The 23,038-nt window shown below is 41.2% G+C and overlaps 2 protein-coding genes and 1 pseudogene across 2 annotated transcripts; all 3 read left to right on the top strand.

The window, feature by feature from the left end:
• The first annotated feature begins 255 nt into the window (after nucleotides 1-255).
• LOC113340577 lies at nucleotides 256-2,764 on the top strand. Its single transcript, XM_026585702.1, has 4 exons — nucleotides 256-1,152; nucleotides 1,353-1,727; nucleotides 2,036-2,259; nucleotides 2,369-2,764. Exons 1-4 carry the CDS (start codon nucleotides 426-428, stop codon nucleotides 2,666-2,668), a joined length of 1,626 nt encoding a protein of 541 aa, XP_026441487.1. The 5' UTR covers nucleotides 256-425; the 3' UTR covers nucleotides 2,669-2,764.
• A 9,263-nt stretch (nucleotides 2,765-12,027) lies between these two features.
• On the top strand, nucleotides 12,028-13,827 carry LOC113340628 (nucleolin 2-like). The gene is made up of 4 exons (XM_026585752.1): nucleotides 12,028-12,045; nucleotides 12,872-13,069; nucleotides 13,147-13,300; nucleotides 13,643-13,827. The coding sequence occupies exons 1-4, from the start codon at nucleotides 12,028-12,030 to the stop codon at nucleotides 13,825-13,827; spliced, it is 555 nt and encodes a 184-aa protein (XP_026441537.1).
• Nucleotides 13,828-22,329: 8,502 nt separating this feature from the next.
• The window catches only part of LOC113340627, a 68,402-nt pseudogene continuing 67,693 nt past the window's right edge, over nucleotides 22,330-23,038 (top strand).

Below are 23,038 nucleotides of genomic sequence, written 5' to 3'. Positions count from 1 at the left end.
CATTTGGTAATGTTGGTTTGAACCCAAAATGACAAATTTTGTTCTTATCGATCCCTTTGGCCATGCACAACAAATTGAGTTAAATTTTATTATCTCAACTAATTAAACAAAAGCCTACAAGTTATCAAGTCAAGACATGCATGCACCAACTACTCATGTGAATATTCAAAACTATAGTATATGTTTTGTCATCTTTCTATGGAAAAGTTTGAATTATTCATATTATATCCTTAAGGATAATCTTCAAGAGAGATTCGATCAATTTCCAAGTCATTTCCTACTACACTTTGGAGATTGATTCAAGCAAACCTAGACAGTTCTTTAAAGTCAAGACTCATTTTCTTGATGAATCAAGAAACTTATAAATGTGAGCATGAGAGATCAGCAGTAGCTGTAGTAGTAATAGAGTTTGCGAATTTTCGTTGATGACTTTGCTTGGTTCTTGTTGGTATATCACTGAAAAAGTTCTTATTCGCGACGGATTCGAGAAATGGTATTGTTTGAGTTTCTATGTCAATCCGTTTTTTCTCATATTTTGCCAATTTTTTCTATGGTTCAAAGTAGCAGGAATATGGTTATCATTCATTATCTCACAACCTCTTAGTATTCTTTGGATTTTTAGTGTATGGATATTACAAAATTTTAAAATGTATTCCATTCGTTTCATTTCATTTGCAAAATCAAATAATTCTGATGTTTTGCAAGACGCTTTAGAAATCGAAGTCACCGAATATTTTGATGCATTTCAACAAATCTTTGATGAATCGTCGTCCAAAAGTATAATAAAGTTTCAAAGAGGTAGTACTGACTTTGCCAAGCAGGTTATAGTTGTTCATCCAAACGAGCTTTTGCAAGAAATATTGGAGGTGCCTGCAAATACGTTTGTGAAGGAAACAAAATTAGTTTGTCAGAATCTTGGCGATAATTTTTTGCAACAATCATTCTCTCATACAGTTGATGTCAAAATGGATTTGGATATCGAAGACGAAACTTTACCACTTTCATGTAGTTTGGAATCATCATTTGATCATATTGAGGAAAACAAACTCGAAATTGTGAAACAAGAAGAAGAAATTGATCCATTCTACACGAAATACCTCGAGAGGATGAGGTGGTTTGATCTACTCAATCAAGAAAGAACATGCGCTATAAGTGAGTATACGCTAACACAACTCTTTTCATAATTTTATTTTGGGTGGTGAATTTGTGATGCATTTAGGTTGCTTGACCATCTATTTGACCGGTCAATTGTTAACAAAGTGACCATTGTACATATCTTGGCATTCTTGCCACCAAACGACTTTACCCAATATTGTCGGAGAGTTACTAACCTTTAACTTGTTCATATGTAGATTCAATCTTCAACAAGCATTTGGGAAGTCTTAGCAGTCCATTTGAGTATATAGAGCCAACGGATATGGCGTCTCCATTTATGAGCAAAATAAATAAAAGAAAGCTTACGAGAAGCTTGGAAAGTGATATTGAAAAAGTTTATGTAGGACAAACATGTCTGTGTTGGGAAGCCTTAAATCACCAGTACAGAAAAGTAGAAGCACTTTGCTCTAAAAATGGTTTTTTCTATGACAATGTGGCCGGAAATTTTCAAAATTTTCAAGTGTTGTTGGAGAGATTCATTGAAAGCGAAAGAGATGAAAGTAAGAGATATTGGAATTACGTCGAAGGAAGATTTTCTTTAAAAAGTCTTCTTCAAGTTCCAAAAGTCTCAGGTACATTCATTTTTCTGTGTTGTTTTCATTTCTAACGAAGATAATATTAAAATTGTTTTGGATATATACCACATAGAAAAAAATATTTCGATTTAGTTACATTTAAAAAATCAAAAGCCAATTCAGAAACCTAATTTTAAGATGATTTTTAAAAGTAACAAACATAGTACTTTTAAGGATTTTTTTGTGAAGAAAATAGATAACAGTTATTAATGTTTCTAGTTACCGAACATGCTCTAAAATAATATTTTACCATTTCGTACTCCGATTTTTTTTTTGCTTATCAATCGTGGGTGTTGTGCAATTAGGCTATTTTGAAGAAGAAAATGAAGGGTTAAAAGGGGAGAGCATGAGAGCCAGAGATGTATTAGCAGCTATAGAAAATTCCATCAGGGCTTTTCACATCTTTATTAATACAGAAGATAAAAAATCTTGGTGGAAATTTAGAAGTTCATTGTGGACTTACCCACAAGTAGTAGAAGACCCTATAAATTTGCAAGTAGTTGCTGACCTAACAAAACAACTCCAACAGGTAACCCTAATCAATCTTGTTAAGCTTTGCTCGTCGTGGACGTTTGGTTTGGCGTCATTAATATTTTGTTATATCTGTAGAACTAACCATGTAGTGGTAAATTTTGTAGAAGCAATTGTTGTTGAAAGGCCTAGAGGGGAAGAAGAAATGTTGGTTGAATAGAAATTATCATCATCAACAACAACAACAGGAAAAAGTAGTTGAAGAATCAGAAACAATGAGGGATATTTTGTTTTGTGCCATAGAGTTGAAACTTGTATCAAGGGTACTCAATATGTCTTTGATTTCGACTTCCCAAATCAGATGGTGTCAAGAGAAGTTGATAAGTAATAAAACCGAGTTCAATGAAGGAAGAATCGTACTTACGTCTAGTCGTAGTAGTAGCGTTTGTCTATTATTTCCCCCTTGATTTTGCTTCTAATCTTAAGATGATTCAATATTTGATGTGAATATTATAGTATGATCCATAGTTTTATAAGTTTCACATTCTACCTTTCACAATAAACTTATGACCAAAACTTTTTCATATAGTGGTAGCATGTAAAATTGTTGTCATGCCCACAAGAAATTATTTTGGCTCTTTTGAATGACATGATTTTTTCCATGATTTATAAAGGGGATACCTAATCTCTGCGGGGATACCATTCCATATAAAATAAAGCAATCCTGATAGTTGAATTTCGGAATTGGTATCCCCTTAGAGATTTGATATCCTTTTTAATAAATCGTGATTTGTTCAAGTCCCTCCAATTTTCAAATATTCACCACTGGCTGAGGCGAAATTGAAGCTGAACTTCCCTGGCTTAAGTCGCCCCCAAACCAAAAACTTACATAGGTAGTAAATTTTACACTGTTGTTGTTACCATTTCATATAAGACAGAAACAATGTCAGTAGTAATTTTTTCACACGATTCAAATCTTAGTTCTATCATTTAAAATAGGAGCGGAACTAAAGTTGGATTTCCCCTGGCTTAAGCCACCCCTGAACCAAAACTTTAAGTTTGTAACGGTAGTAAATTCAAAACTGTTGTTAAGTCGATGTAGGAAATTAGTCTGGTTCTTTTGTATGACATAATATTTTTAAGCCCCCTTTAATCTTAAATTTGCATTGGCTGGAGGTGGAAATAAGGCCGTACTTTATCAATTTGTGCTCTTTACAACTTTCACAACTTTAACTTGCTTCAAAAAAATCTTAACTCCTTCGTACAACATCGAAATGACCTCATTCTTTCGTCGTAGGCTTCATATTTTCGCTCTGTTTTAGATGATGAGAAGAAATTCTAGATTTGAACGAGTACTACTTAATTTTGGTTAAAATACCTCAAAATACCTAAACCTAAAGAACAAACAAAACAAGTGCATAATGAAATGAAAACTAACAAGAAAGCAATAAATTAGGGTTTCAAACTAGTGCAAATAATGCACATATTACTTAATTCTGAAAAAAGGTAGGCTTTGCACCAAAAAAGTAATCAATCTATAAATGAAAAATGATTTACATAGTTTTAAGTTTGTTAATAAAAGCTGAAATTAGTTTAAAAGTTGATGAGCAAAATTACTTTGATAATCTTAGCTACATAGATGCTTTCATGGAATCTCTAACTACTTGGTGTGTTTTTTTTCGTTTTGTTTTTCAAGGAAAGAACTCGGTATGTTTTGAAATTTGATATCTATACGCCTAAGAAACATTACTAAAAATATTTTTTAAGATTATGATGACAATTCCCACATACTCCTCGTTGGGTAACAACACCTGAGTAACGTCAGAAGATCTTAATATCAACTCCTCATTGGGCATATCAAGAGCGTTGTTTATGGAGCTCAGCATTAACTGTAGCTTTCTGTAAAATACAAATTACAATATCAATTTAATAACACAATTTAAAAAAAAATCTACCTATGAATTAATTAGAAGAGAAAAACTTCGGCAAGCTACCTCCCTAATGGTAACATTCATTTTGGGATATATACTCCGCCAGTGCCAAGAGAGGATAGAGATTATGTTGCTTATCTGCCGCTACATCCCTTGAGAGAAAAGGCGAATTTCCAAGATTTTCCTATTGATATATGAGTTAATTTGATTTCATTCACTAAAGTTAAAAACTAAAATAATTGACCGATTTAATTTTGGAAATCAAAACAAACCTTATAAAATCAATTCCAACAACTTCTAAAACCTCATGTAAAACACCAGTTGAGATTCGAGGTTGTCCATTGGGGGATATGTGAATGTTAAAGTCTTGTCGTCTACAACAACAAAACATTGAATTCTCTACATTTTCAAGGTATTTCATTGACAAAACGGTGTCATGTGTAACCTTAATGAAATAATTTCTACCATTGAAAGATAGTGACTAGTTCATATCCCCATCCATTAACTTGTACAGGTGTTTGAGTGTGAAAATGATTTCTGTTGATTTTGGTAATTTTGGGTGTGTGTGTGAGAAACGAGTTTAAACCCTAAACAACGCAAGGGAGTACTTTAGATTCGAGAGATCAATCTGTACAATCCAGTCTAAACCAAGAAATGACCGTTGCAGACTTGCTTCGGTCACAAAGTGAAGGAGAATGGGTTGGTTTTGTGGAGGGAAGCGAAGAAAGTGTTGAGACCATAATAGTTGACTCTGGAAGAGTAGGTGTTTCACGACTTGTATCAGAAGGTAGTAAGCTAACAGATGGAAAACTAGCAAATGTTTTCTGAGTGTTGTATTGCCTTGACTGAACTTGTTGTTCGGTGGAAATAGGTAAGAACTATTTATACAAGTCGAAGTGAAACGTACTCTGGCCTCATTAAGGAACGGAAAAAATGGGTGAGTAAATGGATGGAGGTGGTAACCGTTAACGCATGGAATTGATGTTCCATAAAAGAGAGCGTTTCAGCATTACTCCCTGTATTTACTAACCGCCTCATCCTTATGACACTTCCTTATGACAGGCGTAGTGTAACCCGCACGTTGTAAACCGCCAAACCAATACCCAAAGAGGATTGTGATATGTGTTGATGTCTCGAATGTTTTCATGGAAAACATGTAGCATATTGTTGTCGCCGGGCAAGTCGATCTTGGGAGACTTGCTGGCTTGGTGACCTTTGACGGTCGATATTTTGCATCTTAAGAGGAAAGGTAGTCGTTGATCGTCACACACTTTCGTTTTTGGTAGCCGCATAGGGAAGGCTAGCATGATGGCGCGGCAAGGTTGGCATGCCATTGGCGCGGTTTGGCGTGGCCAAACTAGGATTTTGGGTCGAAGTTTACCATGCGTTGTCTGGTAACCTTGGACGACTAGGATTTGCTCATGGGATTGAAGGACGACCGTTAATTGTCGCACGCCTTCGTTTTGGTAGCCGCATAGGGAAGGCCAGCATCAGCGAAGGAACCAGGATTTTGTGTCTGGATGGGATAATTTTTTTTTTTAGCCAATACTCTATTCTACTTTTTCAATTGCAATATTGACAGATGGTGTTATAATACGTGATGCGACAAGCTATTATTTCTTTTCTGCATATCGAGTTTCAGTTAGAGAGTTGTTTCCAAAGCAAAATGCTCAGAAATGGTTGCGATTTCTGCTATCACGCGGCTCTTTTTGTCTTTCTGGAATGTTGCTTTGCGCTTACACTATGTAATCTTTGTCGATACACTTAATTTTCCGAGGAAGAAAAGCAAAAATTAACGGGTGCAACAATGATACATCTAGTTAAGTGGTGCAGTGTCCTATTTTGGACCAAGGATAACTTGTTAAGTAGACGTGAGGAATTCTTTTATATATTATATTATAGGGGAAGTCAAGTGAGACAAAGACTAAACTTTAAATTTTGGAGGAAAAGTTTGTATATGGAAAATCATAATCTTATTTTCACTAGACGGTCGAAGGCTGCTCAATTTTTTTTTTAATTTTATTAATTATTTTTCGAATTGCAAAAAAATTAAAATAATTTTTAGATTTAAAATATTTTATGTATGAACATATAAACATCATAAGTGTTGAAATTGTCTGTATTTGCATCCATAATTATACTACGTTTTCGGATTTTCAATTACATGAAAATCTGAAAATGTAGTTGAAAATCTAAAAATAACTAGCCTTGCAGTTGTACCCTTGTATAGTACCATCTGCTCTCTCTCTTCTTCACCTCCTCTCTCCTAGACGATTTCCTTCCGGCGAGTAAAACCTAACACCGGCAACCTCCAACTGCTCAGATCTGCTCCTTTTGGAGTGGATCTGAGCAGTACCCATCTTTTCCTTTTAGTTTAAGCAAGTATTTTCATAGATTAGCTAGGTATTTGATGTTTTTTAGGGTTAAGTTTTGGGATTTATTCCCCCTTGCTGGCGGCAAGTTGTCTCCATCTTGATGGTGGTTATTTATATGCTTTCATAGCATCTTCAATCGACTTTCATGGTCGTTCTTTGTTAATGTTCATAGGGTTCAAGATCATCGGTGATGTTATCCGGCGGCTGGAATCTTCATCGAAAATTTCAAGACTCAAAGCAAATCACTCCTATTTTGGAGCATCTCTTTCTCAAGAAGAAGAAAATCAACAAAAATGGCGGACTTGTGATCCGAAATCCATTTCTCCTCCGATTCAATCGATTCATACATACACTTTTCTAGTCATTTTCCGGTGTTCTTTCTCTTTTCTTGCTAGAATACTTCGTCGTGTACTAGTATTGTATGGTATTTCTTTATCACTCTATCTTGATGTCTTGAAACTCTTTATAAACTTAACATTGGATTATTAATGAAGAGTTGATTTTTTATCAAAAAAAAAAATTACATGAAAATAATGAAAATGGTTCTATGAACGAATACATTTATATAAATTTTAGTTAAACAAATGTATCTCACATATAGCACATAATTGAATCTGAAATGGGACAAATGTGTAACCTAAGAAACGTGAAAGTATAAACGGCTGTAATTTGAGTATAGTATCCTCAGTCCACCGACTCCACTCTCATGTCATGTTTGCTGTAATAATCATACACCTATACATATACTATAAGGCGTTAGATCTCCTCGAGATACATCTCAAATTTCCTATATGTCGTTAGATCTCCTCGAGATACATCGTCAGATTTGGTTTCTTTCTGTGTAGTAATGGGCTATCCAATTTTGTACCTGGGATTTTTCATTTTTTCTCAACAATCACAACGGCGTAAACAAGCTTCTACTGATGTTAGGGGGGTTGCAGCCTGGGTAAGCCACCCCCACTTCCGTCACTGGCCAGCACGGTGGCACGACAAGGCTGGCATGTTATTGGCATGGCATGCCTTGGCGCGGTTTGGCGTGGCCAAATTAGGATTTTGGGTCGAAGGTTAACATGCGTTGTCTGGTAACCTTGGACGGCTAGGATTTGCTTCTGGGATTGAAGGGCGACCGTTGATTGTCGCACGCCTTCGTTTTGGTAGCCGCATAGGGAAGAACAACATGGTGGCACAGCAAGGTTGGCATGCCATTGGCATCGCATGCCTTGGCGCGGTTTGGCATGGCCAAACTAGGGTTTTGGGTCGAAGTTTACCATGCGTTGTCTGGTAACCTTGAACGGCTAGGATTTGCTCCTGGGATTGAAGGGCGACCGTTAATTGTCGCACGCCTATGTTTTGGTAGCCGCATAGGGAAGGCCAGCATGGTGGCACGGCAAGGTTGGCATGCCATTAGCATGGAATGCCTTGGCGCGGTTTGGCGTGGCCAAACTAGGGTTTTGGGTCAAAGGTTATCATTGTATGGTAACCTTGGACAGTTAGGATTTGCTCCTGGAATTGAAGGGCGACCGTTGATTGTCGCACACCTTCGTTTTGGTAGCCGCATAGGGAAGGCCAGCATGGTGGCGCGACAAGGTTGGCATGCCATTGGCATGACATGCCTTGGCGTGGTTTGGCGTGGCCAAACTAGGGTTTTGGGTCAAAGGTTACCATGCGGTGTCTGGTAACCTTGGACATCTAGGATTTTCTCCCGGAATTGAAGGGAGACTGTTGATTGTCGCACGCCTCCGTTTTGGTAGCTGTATAGGGAAGGCCGGCATGGTATAGTGGGGTCGCGGATTTGGAATGCCATCAGCGCATGGTGTGTCTAGCATAGCTAGGGCCAAGGCAAGGTGCGTTTGGCTTGGCATGGTGGGGCCAAGGCCTTGGCATGCCGCTGGCACATGGTGCGGCTAGCATGGCTAGGGCCACGACAAGGTGCGGTTGGCTTGGAATGGTGGGTCCAAGGGTTTGGCATGCCGTTGGCGCATGGTGCGGATAGCATGGCTAGGACCATGGCAATGTGCGGTCGGCATGGTGGGGTCAAGGTCTTGGCATGCCGTTGGAAGATGGTGCGGCTAGCAGGGCTAGGGCCATGGAAAGGTGCGGTTGGCTTGGCACGGTGGGGCCAAGGGTTTGGAATGTCGTTGGCACATGGTGTGGCTGGCATGGTTGGAATGCCTTAGCGTAGAGATGTGGTTGGCATGGTTGGCATGCCTTCCCGCGGAGATGTGGCTGACATGGTTTGCCATTGGCACAGTGGTGCGGCTGGCATGGTTGGAATGCCTTGGCGGGGAGATTTGGCTGGCATGGTTTTCCATTGGCACAGTGGTGCGGCTGGCATGGTTGGCATGCCCTGGCGCAGAGATGTGGCTGGCATGGTTTGCCATTGGCATAGTGGTGCGACTGGCATGGTTGGAATGCCTTGGTGCGGAGATGTGGCTGGCATGGTTTGCCATTGGCACAGTGGTGCTGCTGGCATGATTGGCATGTCTTGGCGAGGTAGATGTGGCTGGCATGGTTTTCCATTGGCACAGTGGTGCGAATGGCATGGTTGGCAGGCCTTGGCGCGGATAAGTGGGTGGCATGGTTTTCCATTGGCACAGTGGTGCGGATGTCATGCCTTGGCGCGGAGATGTGGCTGGCATGGTTTTCCATTGGCACAGTGGTGCGGCTGGCATGGTTTGCATTCCTTGGCGCGGAGATGTGGCTGGCATGGTTTTCCACTGGCACAGTGGTGCGACTGGCATGGTTGGCATGTCTTAGCGCAGTAGATGTGGCTGGCATGGTTTTCCATTGGCACAGTGGTGCGGCTGGCATGGTTGGCATGCCTTGGCGCGGAGATGTGGTTGGCATGGTTTTCCATTGGCACAGTAGTGCGACTGGCATGGTTGGCATGTCTTTGCGCGGTAGATGTGGCTGACATGGTTTTCCATTGGCACAGTGGTGCGGCTGGCATGGTTGGCATGCCTTGGCGAGGAGATGTGGCTGGCATGGTTTGCCATTGGAATAGTGGTGCTGCTGGCATGGTTGGCATGCCTTGGCCCGGTAACATGAGAATTAGGGTTTCGGCATAGGCGAAGTCAATGCAAAGGGTTCTGCCGTGTAACATGACCCGTGTAGAAAAAGGTACCCCAATAATTATTACGTAAGCATGCTGATTGATTCAATAAATGCGCTAATGGTCAATAAATGCGCTAGAGGTCATGGTGACGTCATGCCAGATGCACAGTTTTACGATTTTAACCCTAAGCTAAAAACCACCATCCACATTAAGTCCCCTGCTTAGCTCGGAGTTGGAGCATTGTTGCGAGGTAAGCATAAGATGGTGATAGGATAGGACAGAAATCGAAATAATAAAGTCACGATAAGATGGTCAGGAAAGTTCAACTAACCTTTTAGAGAGATAAAGAGAGTTCGTGCTTCCCGTATTGGAGGCCTTACATAAATCGTACTGGTGGTGCAGACCGTGGATGGGTGAGATAATAATTGTTGTCTTAGTCTGGCCATGCATTACCTTGGACGGGTTAGGGAACATCATGACGCTGGCTTAGTGAGTTGTTGATGTTGGCGCGATTCGGAAGGAGGGTCGCAGGCATTGCGCTAGCTTGGACTTGGTATGACGCGAGTGTGGGGACGGGCTTGGTTGACAGCTTAGCGCGACAAGGAATGGCACGGACGTCTTGGCGTGGTAAGGCATGGCGCGGACTTGGCGTGCTAGGGCCAAGGCAATGGAGCGGGCCATGCAAGCATAGCGGACGGATTTGGATAGGCAAGCATGGCGGACGGCTTGGCGTGGTAGGGCCAAGACAATGGCGCGGGCGAGGAAAGCATGGAGGACGGTCTTAGCATGGTGATTTGTCTTCGCGGGCCCGATTGCCTCTTTTCCTTACTTGACTCGAATAAGAAGTCATTTCCTTATTCAAAATCCCAAATATCACGCTTATAAAAGGGGGTCGGCCTCTCCCCTTTTTCACACCTTTATTTTTGCTTTATTCTGGTCGTGTAGTGATAGTAAAGCGGACGAGGGAATCCCGGTTATGTCTTTCAGCACTTCCTCTTTAACTTGTTTTTCCTGTTTTCTTGTGTTAGTGCAAACCCTAGTTGTAGTCGTACATTTCACGACCTCGTAGAAATTTTACCTTCCTGAGTCGGTATGAATCCTAGCCGTAGGTATGCTTTGCACGAATTTGTAGTAATATTTAGGTGTAGATATCGTAGTGATGTTGGCCGCCTTAATTACTGCGTAAAGTAGGCATGCATGTGTTAGTAACCGTTATTCCGCGAAAACATAGATTCTAGAGTTTCCCCTTTTTCCTGGTATGTCGTGCATATAATTCCCATGGTGGGGCGCGTCTCCTTGATCTGGCACATATTTCTCGCTGCAGGGTGCAGTCTTTGGCATGAGATGGTGATGCAGGGTCTGTCAGTCCCCATTTCTTTGCCTTTGCGCATTATAACTTTCAAACAAATTGGCATGCGTCCAGGATGGGTCTTCTATGTGATAAAATTTCCATGTACTTTCCGTAATATATATTTTTTTTTGTACTGTTCCATTGTAGTTATTTCGAAGGTGGAACTAGCGTGAGAAAACTTTCGTTAAGATGTCACTCGAGAAAAGTTCTATCGTACCGAAAGATGTTGGAAACTCCAAGCCAAATATAGATGATGATTTCTTCACAACGTCCGCCACGATTAGGAAAATCATCCCAAGTATGTGTCGATTCTTCTGACTGGTCCGGAAAGTGAAGGAGAGTCCCGGTCGGTTCGGCCAGGAGGTGTGATAAGGTTTTGTCTTCAGAGGAAAGAGTATCATGTTTCTCCTATTGACTTTAAAGTCTATGTGATTCCGTTGCATCCCTTTGAGAAATGGATGTGATTCATGATGAGCCAGGAGTGTGTAAAAGCTAATTTGACCAAGGCGCATATTATTGTTGCTGTCGCGGCTTCCATGGTGCTTCGGATTAGGAAAGACATTCCGGGCTTGGTTGCTTTTATTTCCAGATGGTGTCCAGACACTCACACGACTATATGCAGGTGGGGAGAAATGACTATCTCTTTAGAGAGCATGGCCTTGTTGTTGAACCTTCGCGTAATAGGAAACCTCGATGTCGAATTGTCTGCAGATGAAGAAGAAATGCACGCCGCTCTGGTTGAAAAATCAAAAGGGTTCGTTCGGAAAGAAAATGAGACGAGGTGCTTCTATGGATGGTGGGCGTATCAGTGGTTTCCCAATGAGTTGGAGCCGAACCAGAAGAATAGTACGCTTCATGTCGCGGCGTTCTTAGCTCTTTGGTTATCCAGGGATGTTTTCGATGACGTCTCGGCCCGCTCGGGTAAGAAGGATATGAGACAGGAACTCATCAAGTTTTCCATAAAATCGGCGAAAGGTGTCGTTCTCCCTATTGGGGGCTTGTTTCTTGGTTCTATGTACACACACTTGGATCAGCTGGTCGCGGACATGTGCGCTTCAAATGGATGCATGAAAGTGGATTCGTATGTTCATGCCGCCTTTCTCCAAGCGTGGCTATGGGAGAACTTCGAAAGGTATGCTCCAAAACCGTTGGCCGTACTTTTCGAGTCTTTGGGTGGCTCTAGGATACTACGCTAGTCGAATAGGTGCCCAAAGACCGGTTCGAACCTGGTTGGATTCCTTGATAACTCGCACCGATCAATTTTCGTCCATGGGCTCCGATACATGCATCCATAACTCAGATCAGTACCTTTGCTCCTGCTCCGGGCATGTCTTTGTCTTCTGATAAAGAGGAGATGAGTGTTGGAGAGATGGTGTTCATGCGAAGCTGCACGCCCGGTCACGTGCCGTCTTTCTTTAGAGGATCTTGCAAAGCAGTCTCTTACAACATTGATAGGGCGGCTCGGCATATGGTTTTTGACCAAGGGGTCCCACTTGTTCGTCAGCCGACTGTTCCAGAAGTCTCGTTATCGTATGTTCTCAATGCTAATGCTCTTGTGTCGGGTAAAAGTCTTCCTTTCCTGCTAGCGGAACGAAATCCATCAACAACCTCCAAGTATAACATATTTTGGCAGGATGAGTTTCTCATTTTTCATGGATTCGTGAATGATGTGGTAGAAAACCGTCGCGGTAATCCTTCTCCCGCGGTTTTAGAGGTGCATCCACTGCTGAGGGATCCTTCTTCGTCCAAGAGAAAATCTGTTAGCCCGAGTGAAGATAGTCCCCAAGTGAAGGAGCGAATATCTAAAAGTCGTGCAGATGGTTTCCATTCAGCTTCGACGGCTCTACCAACTTTCAGTTCGTCCAATATGCAGGTATGTATGATTTTCCTCTTGACTTTAGTTGGTTCGTGCATATCCTTGTTTCTTTTCTGAGTGTCTATATTTTTGCGTTGCGCAGGGTCTCAACAGTGTGAATGCATTTACCAAACTTGCAAGTAGTCAGAAAACAATGTTTCTTGAGACGAAGAGTGTCGATGCTGAACCTGTCAGTGGCGATGGGGAACCCGAGAAGGAAGAAAGTTCGGAGTCCAGTGATAGTGAGAGTAGTTCTTCTGACAGTGTTGAATCTTCCTCTAGTCGGTCTAAAAGCGAATCAGTAAGTATCTCGCATACTGTTTCTTCTTTCTTCTCTTCCCTTTTTCTTTGGAAAATATCTAATCCGTGATATCGTAGGGGGAAAACGTTTCTGAAGACGGCCTTGAAACGGAGACTGGTGAAGATACGACTTTGTCTCCAACCGTGGTAGCCCCACCAGGTGATCTTGAAACGGATGTTGATGAAAGCATCGTTGCGATCCAGACAGTGGAAAGTACCCCAGTGGCCGCAGGTGCAATTGTCATTAGGAATCCTTTGTCGGTCGATGATGTTGTCGCGCAATCCTGCATACCTGGTTCCTCATCCGGATCATGTGTTGATCGGAGGATTTAGCGTGCCAGCCAAACATGCAGCGCTATATACCAATATATGGGAAACCTACGGACATATCGCCACGACCAAGAAAATTATTAGCCGGTACGCGTTGGTTAAGCGTGTGGAGGAAACTTTGTCATCGATTGACGACATTGCAACGTAACTGGTCATATTGTTTCTGGGGATGTAATCACAAGCTGGAGGTTCCATCGTGACATGTGCATGAAGTTCGAGTTCAATGCTCCCTGGTTTTTCAAAGATTTCTCTGAGGTTGAAAAGTTGATGGCCGAAACAGTCGAAGGCCCTTCTGCGGATATCGTGAAGAAGCAGGAAGTGGAAGTCGGCAAGCTGTCCAGGAAGCTAAAGTTGAAGAGGTCGTCTCTTCAAAGCGCAAAGGAGGCTCTCGCCAAGAAGATCAAGCCATTCTTGGAAAACTTTCCTTGAACACGTTTCTCTCTTTTGAACTTCTTATTTTAGGTTTTTTTTGAAAGGCGAATGAAACACATAGTTTATGGTTTTGATTTTCTATTTTTTTTTTGGGTTGATAGACAAATGCTACCTTGATGGTTTTGGATTATTCTTTTGGAATGAATTGTTTTGGTTATGATTGCAAGCGACGCAAACATCCCAGGAAAACCATGGAACCGTGTGTTGGTAGATGACATGGGATGAAACGTAACATGACTATCGGTTTTATCATTCCTGTGAAAACTTGAAATAGAAAACCATGTATTTTTTCTAGGTAAGACTTACTCGTTTTTTCAGATTTTCCTGATGAAAAGGAATCTTTCGTGTGTAAGACCGAGTTTTTGTGGGAAACGTCGCCATGACTGTGGAAAGTCCCCAGTCATTCCTTGTCGTGCCGCCGATCCCTGGGCGGACCGTTCGCTTCAAACCCCTCGAAGTCCCCAGTCGTTCTTTGCCGTGTAACGACTGGCAATCGAGCCGCCTGGTAGCTGAGTCGTCGTTTCCTGAGCGGATCGTTTGATTCTACTGTCTTGACGTCTGGATCGAGGTATGAGATCGAGGATCAATAATTGACATCGTGACCGAAAGATCAATCTTCCACTGTGGTCGCCAATTATTGAGGGTGAAAACGATTGCTGCTGATTTTGGGTGTGTGGGTGAGAAACGAGTTTAAACCCTAAAGAATGTACTGCAAGGGAGTACTTTAGATTCGAGAGATCAATCTGTACAAATTCGGCCTAAACCAATAAATGGTCGTTCCAGACTTGCTTCTGTCACAAAGTGAAGGAGAATGGGTTGGTTTTGGGGAGGGAAGCGAAGAAAGTGTTGAGACCAGAATAGTTGATTCTGGAAGAGTAGGTGTTTCACGACTTGTATCAGAAGGTAGTAAGCTAATAGATGGAAAGCTATCAAATGTTTTCTGAGTGTTGTATTGCCTTGACTGAACTTTTTTCGGTGGAAATAAGTAAGACCTATTTATACAAGTCGAAGTGAAACGTACTATGGTCTCATTAAGGAATGGAAAAAATGGGTGAGTATGGGAGGAGGTGGTAACCATTAACACACGGAATTAATGTTCCATAAAAGATGGCGTTTCACCATTACTCCCTGTATTTACTAATCGCCTCATCCTTATGACACTTCCTTATCACGGGCGTAGTGTAAGCCGCACGTTGTAAACCGCCAAACCAATACCCATAGAGGATCCCCCAGTTTTTGATATGTGTTGATGTATCGAATGTTTTCGTGAAAAACATGTAGCATATTATTGTCGCCTGGCAAGTCGAGCTTGGGAGATTTGCTGGCTTGGTGACCTTTGACGGTCGAGATTTTGTATCTTAAGAGGAAAGGTAGTCATTGATCGTCGCACGCTTTCGTTTTGGGTAGACGCATAGGGAAGGCCAGCATGGTGGTGTGGCGAGGTTGGCATGCCATTGGCATGGCATGCCTTGGCGCGGTTTGGCGTGGCCAAACTAGGGTTTTGGGTCGAAGGTTACCATGCGTTGTCTGGTAACCTTGGATGGCTAGGATTTGCTCATGGGATTGAAGGGCGACCGTTGATTGTCGCACGCCTTCGTTTTGTTAGCCGCATAGAGAAGTCCAGCATGGTGGCACGACAAGGTTGGCATGCCATTGGCATGGCATGCCTTGGCGCAGTTTCGCGTGGCCAATCTAGGGTTTTGGGTCGAAGGTTACCATGCGTTGTCTGGTAACCTTGGACGGCTAGGATTTGCTCCTGGGATTGAAGGGCGACCGTTGATTGTCGCACGCCTTCGTTTTGGTACCAACATAGGGAAGGCCAGCATGGTGGCACAAGGTTGGCATGCCATTGGAATGGCATTCCTTGGAGTGGCCAAAATAGGGTTTTAGGTCAAAGGTTACCATGCGTTGTCTGGTAACCTTGCACATCTAGGATTTTCTCATGGAATTGAAGGGCGACCGTTGATTGTCGCACGCCTTCGTTTTGGTAGCCGCATAGGGAATGCAAACATGGTGGCGCACCAAGGTTGGCATGTCATTGGCATGGCATGCCTTGGCGGTGGTTTGGCGTTGCAAAACTAGGGTTTTGGGTCAAAGGTTACCATGTGTTGTCTGGTAACATTGGACGACTAGGATTTGCTCCTGGAATTGAAGGGCGACTGTTGATTGTCGCACGCCTCCGTTTTAGTATCCGTATAGGGAAGGTCGGCATGGTATAGTGGGTCGCGGATTTGGAATGCCATGAGCGCATGGTGTGGCCATCATGGCTAGGGAGAAGGCAAAGTGGTTTGGCTTGGCATGGTGGGGCCAAGGGATTGGCATGCCGCCGACACATGGTGTGGCTAGCATAGATAGGGCCACGTCAAGGTGCGGTTGGCTTGGCATGGTGGGGCCAAGGGCTTGGCATGCCGTTGGCGCATGGTGCGGCTAGCATGGCTAGGACCATGGCAAGGTACGGTAAGCATGATGGGGTCAAGGGATTGGCATGCCGTTGGCACATGATGCAGATAGCATGGCTAGGGACATGGCAAGGTGCGGTTGGCTTGGAACAGTGGGTCCAAGGGTTTGGCATGCCGTTGGCACATGGTGCGGCTGGCATGGTTGGCATGCCTTGGCGCGGAGATGTGGCTGGCATGGTTTTCCATTGGCACAGTGGTGCGGCTGGCATGGTTGGCATGCCCTTGGGCGGAGATGTGGCTGGCATGGTTTGCAATTGGAACAGTGGTGCGGCTGGCATGGTTGGCATGCCTTGGCGCAAAGATGTGGCTGGCATGGTTTGCCATTGGCACAATGGTGCGACTGGCATGGTTGGCATGCCTTGGCGCGGAGATGTGGCTGGCATGGTTTGTCGTTGGCACAGTGGTGCAGATGGGATTCCTTGGCGCGGAGATGTGGAGGCCATGGTTTTCCATTGGCACAGTGGTGCGGCTGGCATGGTTGGCATGTCTTGGCGCGTTAGATGTGGCTGGCATGGTTTGGCATTGGCACAGTGGTGCGGCTGGCATAGTTGGCATGCCTTGGCGCGGAGATGTGACTGGCATGGTTTTCCATTGGCACAATGGTGCAGATGGCATGGTTGGCGTGCCTTGGCGCGGTAGCATGAGAATTAGGGTTTCGGCACAGGCGAAGTCAATGCAAAGGGTTCTGCCGTGGAACATGACCCATGTAGAAAAAAAGGTACCCCCGTAATTATTACGTAAGCATGCTGATTGATTCAATAAATGTGCTAATGGTCAATAAATGCGCTAGAGGTCATGGTGACGTCATGCCAGATGCACAGTTTTACGATTTTAACCCTAAGCTAAAAACTAGCATCAACATTAAGTCCCCTGCTTGTGAACAAAGTGCATTGTTACTAGAGGTCATGGTGATGTCATGTTACTAGAGGTCATGGTCAATAAAGTGCATTGTTCACGAACTATAAAATCAGTTTGGGAACAAAGAGCAAATTTGGAGCCTTCAGGAACATCAAGTTTTATACCCGTTTGTGAACTGAAAAACAATTTGTGAATATTAGTATCATTTGATGTTTTAAGGATCTTTTTCCACGGTCATAGTGTTTTGAACAACAAATTTCCGTCAACCTCGAAAACGATAATCCCATGAACATCTAATGTTTTAATTCATGTTTCGAAATTTTTAAGTACAAGCTTGAACTCAAAACTTATTCTTTTCCGTTTGTCAAATATACTAAAGCCATACGACGTTTTCTTAGTAGATAGAATGGTATAAATAGTGAGTAAATAGGATATGCATTCTTCACATACCTTTATTGATGAAGTTCTCGCATATGTTTTTGTTGTCCTTCAGTCTTCGATCTTTAAGGATTATTCGGTGAATTTTGATACTCAACTACGTTCTTTAATCCTAATCTGAGACTGACTTTAGTAGGCTATAAATCACAATATAGTATTTTTTATCTAAGGTTGACAATAAGACTGACATACCAAAACTTGTGAGTTTGACTAAGCGATGTCCTAAAAATCTTTTTTTTGTCTGTTTTGGTGACAAAATTATCAATCATATAAGAATTTAAATAAAAAATCTTTAGTTCAATCCTCATAATGTTTATCGATTTCTTGTTTCTCAACATCTGTTGAGTTATTCATTCTTCAAGTTATTCTACGGTTCTACATGTGTTCATTCAACATATTGTTATTGAAGATCTGTAACTAAATAACAACTTATGAGACCACTCTGATTAGAGTGTTTAGAATGAATAATCATATACTCGAGTTGTTATGCCAATGCGTGTTACTTTTACTTACTTTAAAGTCCATTGTACCAAAACTTTAAAGCAATACTACGTTGTGTTCCACCCTTAGTCTTTACTTGTCTATTAATTTGATGCTTAAATGCGCAAGTAATGCACTTCCTCTTAGACATTACTCTGAAAATCCTTATCACTTAGTAAATGACTTCTAAATAATTCTCCCACTTTCTGTCAGAAACTACGCCTAAGATATCAAGACTAAAAATAACATACCAGCTTCTTAAAAATATTATACTAAGTTTACCAACTTAATATCTTCACCAAGTAGAGATTTTCTAGGTATGGTTCTCTCTTCAAATTCCACAGCCGCACTCCCCACAAAGATATAACAATTAAACACAAGTTCAAAATTGAACTCTCCCCCATTAGATGTCATTCTCAAAAAGAGAAATAAGAGTGATATTTTCAAGGAAAAAAGTTTGTTCTTGGATTTTAACATATTTACAAGTATATTGGTATCAAATATTAATCATTCCCTTCCTAGCCAGTTGCAAAGTAGAAGTTAAAAGCACACAATTTTCATCTTAGCCACTTACGAACAAAAGAATCAAAATTATATCTTAGGAGAAATAATTCATCAAACAATATCTCCTCTTTTATCCAGTTGCAAAAAAAAAGTACAGAGCGTAACTTTTGTGAAATCATGAGATCGTTGAATAATCAAGAAAAGAACTTGTGCATCCATTACTCGTAATCTGTCAATATTAAATCACTTTCTGTTTTTTATTTTTGCAGATATTATTTGTTTCTGTAAGTGATTTGAGATCATAGTATCGTGATGTTGAAGCAAGGACAAACACAATAAAAACGAAGCAACAATATGCAATTGTCTTATACACTCAAAAAGTGAGCCAATATAAAAAAAAACAGGCTCGGGCGTGATCACATTGCTAATAGTGAGACCAAAAGATTCGATGTACTTTTCAACACTTGGAAGCAATATATGTGTGTCTTTCCTGCCTCTGGCTCCAAAGGAAAAAGTCGAGTTCCGGATCCATAGGAAGAATCGTGTAATCTACGAAAAAGAAACATGCGATTATATTTAAAATATCTTATGATGTTGTTCGTAATATGGACTCTAATTTCGATGATTAGAGGTACTTCTTTACATATCATACAAATATTTCAGATAACATCTACCTTAGTCAACATTTGCATACTTCACTATTTCCATATCCACTCTCTTATCCATCTATGTGATTCAAATATGCATACATAGATAGATAGACCTTTTTCAGGTATTGCGCATAGTGTTGAAAACTATAATCATGATAAGAAAGATTAAGTTAAACCTCAAAAAACTTAATGCGAAAAAAGGAACCAGCAATAATAAATTTATTATATAGCATGGAAGAGGGAGTGCAATACTTGCGCGTTAAACCTTGCGGATCTATTAAGATATAATCCATAGAGATATAATTTACTGAAATTAAATTTATTGTTGTTAATTAAAAATATTTGAGGATTGGTATAAGCATCACAACGTTTGGTATCTTCGTATTTAAGGATGCTGTCCTGCCATTTTAGCTTGGCTAACTAAGTTGGTTATATGCTTAAAGAATAACCAGAAGGACTTAATTTAATATTATTTAATAAATGTGAATATGTACTCGATAAAATTAAAGAGCTTGATAATTGCATTGTCCGAGTTCCCCTCCTAAAAGTACATTTTTAATCTTTTCATTTTGCAGGTGTAACCAACTTATACCGATGAAAATTGCATTGAAGAATGCTAATAAAATCAGAGCATGTCAGAGATTTTATGAGAACATAGTTGTTCTAATGTAGGTGCAACCAACTACGTACTCAAATGTTTTTCTGATAAAAAAAACTGCTAAGATGTTCCAAAAACTACTACATACTCACGTTCTTTTCTGCATATTTTTTCTTATAAGATGTGAATTTTACAGTATATCTATTTTTTTTAATAAAAGGAAAATATATTGAACTTAGAAGTTATACAACACGATGTTTTCACCCTCTACAATACTTTTCATAACTTTACATTTCAAATGATTAAGTTGAGGATCATTGGCTACAAAAAAAAAAAACTTTCTTTGCACGACTCCATTTCGCGAGTTTGTCAGCCACACCATTGAAATCTCTATGTACATACTTAATATCTACGGAGTTAACTGACTTTAAAAGAGAAAGCACATCCTTCAGAATTGTTTTCGTCCTCCACTCACAGCTAGCTGACTTGTTTAAAAAATTGACAACTTCCTTGCAATCTGTTCTGAGATTGACATGCTGAATATTTTGCTCCAGTGCCCACTCAACTGATTTCTGAATTACTAATGCTTCCGCTGAAGTTGCACCTGTGGCAGTACCTGAGAAAATGTGGTTTACAAAGTTTTGGAAGATGTTAACATTGGTAATGTCGAGCATCTGAGAAGAGCAAAGAAAAGCTTAATACCCGAAATCAAAAGCGAACGTATCAACGAAAGATGTTATATGGGGTGAGCAAAAAGTCCGGAACCGCAGATTTCATCCGTATCCGTCTGCAAAATTGCGGGTGAAATTCAATCCGCAAGATCTATGGACCGGACACCGGTGGGATTTTCAAATCCGCACTTTTAGCGGTTTGATTGCGGTTGGACTTTGAAATCATCGGATTCACCCGCACCGTAGAGCTATAAGGAAAATTAATAGAAATATTAACGAAAATATGTATGAGCTGGTGTATTTACAGGTAACATGGAGTTGCTGCGCCTGAATTTCATAGCAATTGGCTTGCAGTGTTAATGTTGACGATAACATACTTATCATGTGCATATGGGAACTTTCCTGGTTCACTGCTCGCGTTTGCAGTGACTTGTAGACTTGGTTTGAAGTTACAATTTTGAGCTAAGCTGTATAAATAGGCTTGTTAGTGAGACTTGACTAAATAATACATCATAAACAAAGGTGAATGAATTGTCCCAAGGGTTGGGTTTTGTCGTTACACATGGTCTAGAAGGGGTTACGAGGATTTGCAGAAAAACTTGGAACTGGACCAGAATGTAAGGCTATGTTTGATAGGAGTTAATTCCATGAAATTAGTCATCTTTTCATGGAAATAACATGTTTTCCGTTGTTTGATCAAAAATCTGTTTCCATGAAATTGTAAAACAAACGTGGTCTAAAGTATGTTTTGAACTTAATTCCATGGAATTCCGTGGAAAGTCTCTCCTTGCCTCTTCTAGGAATCTGATTCCATGGAATTGTTTCTTTTCTTTACTATCAAACACAGCCTAAATAAAATAGCCTCCAGAATTCCGTATTTGATATGGGAAGCTAACACTGACTTTTTTGCAACTGTTCTTGTGACTTTATTAAAGATATCTTGTCCATACGATTTTAGGTTTCAGAAGTATTTTTTTACTTTTTCTTTCATTAAATCCACGGTTAATCTGCATCCGGTCTGTATCACCCGTTGATCCACGGATGTCAAATCCTGGAGTGATTGGGATGGACACGGTTGGATTTTTCAAATCCGCAACTTTGAGGGATTGGACGCATGAGACCTCTAATCCGGATTCGTCCGTCCCCTGCACATCCTAAGTAGGGGTGAGCATAAAAACCGGAACCGCGGATTTGACCCGTATCCGTCCGCAAAATTGCGGATTTCACCCAAACCGCAAGATGTATGGGCCGGACACGGATGGGATTCTCAAATCCGCACGTTTTAGCGGTTTGGGTGCGGTTGAATATTGAAAACCGCGGATTCAACCGCACCGCATTTGGGTCACTAAGCCCAACATTGTTTGAGTGTAGCTATTTGGACTTTGGAGGGCTCAAATAGTCACAGTGGACCTATAACGTGTATAGCCTTAACATGGGCTATTCCTTCTGGACCTCGAATAGATCTGTAGACCAAGAAGCTGCTGTTGCATCGGTGATATCCATGATTATTGATTAGTGACTCAAGCAGTGGACAGTGAGGTGTTGGCACTTGGCATTTTGGCTTTTTTACCCATAATCCGCAGTTAATCCGCAACCGGTCCGTACAATCCGCTGATCCGCAAAGGTTAAATCCGCGGATAATTGGGCCGGTCACGGTTCAACTTTGACAGTTTGGTTGCGGGTGACCCCTAATCCGCAACCGTCCGTCCGTTGCACATCCCTAATCCTAAGTTAAAGGTCTAAACTTAACAACCTTCTACCAGTGGGCCAAAGCCCATTACAATGTCAGTTGGTATGAATCTGATCCACTCCCTTACAGCCAGTGAGCCAGACCATTTCGCTCCTAAACCTTCTCTCCTCTCCCCAGACAAGAACTAGGGTTTTTCCACTGACAAAAGAAAGAAATATGGCAAACTTTAGATTCATTTTCTTAATCTGTACAACAGATCATGGCGACACAGATGAGAAAAAAACGAAAGGTAAATCCTCCTTCAATCCTTGTTTCTGGATAATTTTTTTTTCTGATTTTTGTTTGTTTGTGAGTTTTTAGAGATTTAAATCAATTTTTTTTATTATGATTACAGTTCGTCTTTTGATGATCTCAAGTATTGACAAGAGAACTTTCCGAAGATGGTTACTCGTACTCAAAATGTTCTTGGTATAAAAAATGAAACTCTTGTAACTCTTACCAACTTTTATGGTTTTGGTATACATCTGAAATTAGGGATTTGAGAGGCTGATTTTTGGATTTATAGGTGAGAAGGGAAGGAGGATTAGAAAATTGACTACTGTAGTACGGAAGAGGTTTAAGTTAGCAGCAGAGTCCTATGCCATCATGTGCTATTGCTCAAGCTGAGTCTCTCTCAGATACAAGCTTCTTGGTGGGATTGCTGTTCGTAGGTGTGTATTCATACTTTCTTGATGAGATTCGTCATGGAAAGTGGTGCCGATGGTTGTATGTACACCAGTCTTTTACCACTGATCTGCTTGATATGATATTTAAACTTCAATTTTTTGTAATGGTAAAACAGGTTATTGATTATGAGTGGA

This window comes from Papaver somniferum, unplaced genomic scaffold (assembly GCF_003573695.1).
Source record: "Papaver somniferum cultivar HN1 unplaced genomic scaffold, ASM357369v1 unplaced-scaffold_22, whole genome shotgun sequence".
Lineage (NCBI taxonomy): Eukaryota > Viridiplantae > Streptophyta > Magnoliopsida > Ranunculales > Papaveraceae > Papaver > Papaver somniferum.
Note: the sequence above shows the minus strand (reverse complement) of the source record. Positions and strands in the feature narration are given on the sequence as shown.

Coding starts and splice junctions, on each gene's coding strand:
- LOC113340577 (XM_026585702.1), top strand. CDS start 426: ATGACTTTGCTTGGTTCTTGTTGGTATATCACTGAAAAAGTTCTTATT. Junction 1,728..2,035: donor TCAAGTTCCAAAAGTCTCAG/GTACATTCATTT, acceptor TTGTGCAATTAG/GCTATTTTGAAGAAGAAAAT. Junction 2,260..2,368: donor TAACAAAACAACTCCAACAG/GTAACCCTAATC, acceptor TAAATTTTGTAG/AAGCAATTGTTGTTGAAAGG.
- LOC113340628 (XM_026585752.1), top strand. Junction 13,070..13,146: donor GTCGGTCTAAAAGCGAATCA/GTAAGTATCTCG, acceptor GTGATATCGTAG/GGGGAAAACGTTTCTGAAGA. Junction 13,301..13,642: donor AAGTACCCCAGTGGCCGCAG/GTGCAATTGTCA, acceptor GGTTTTTCAAAG/ATTTCTCTGAGGTTGAAAAG.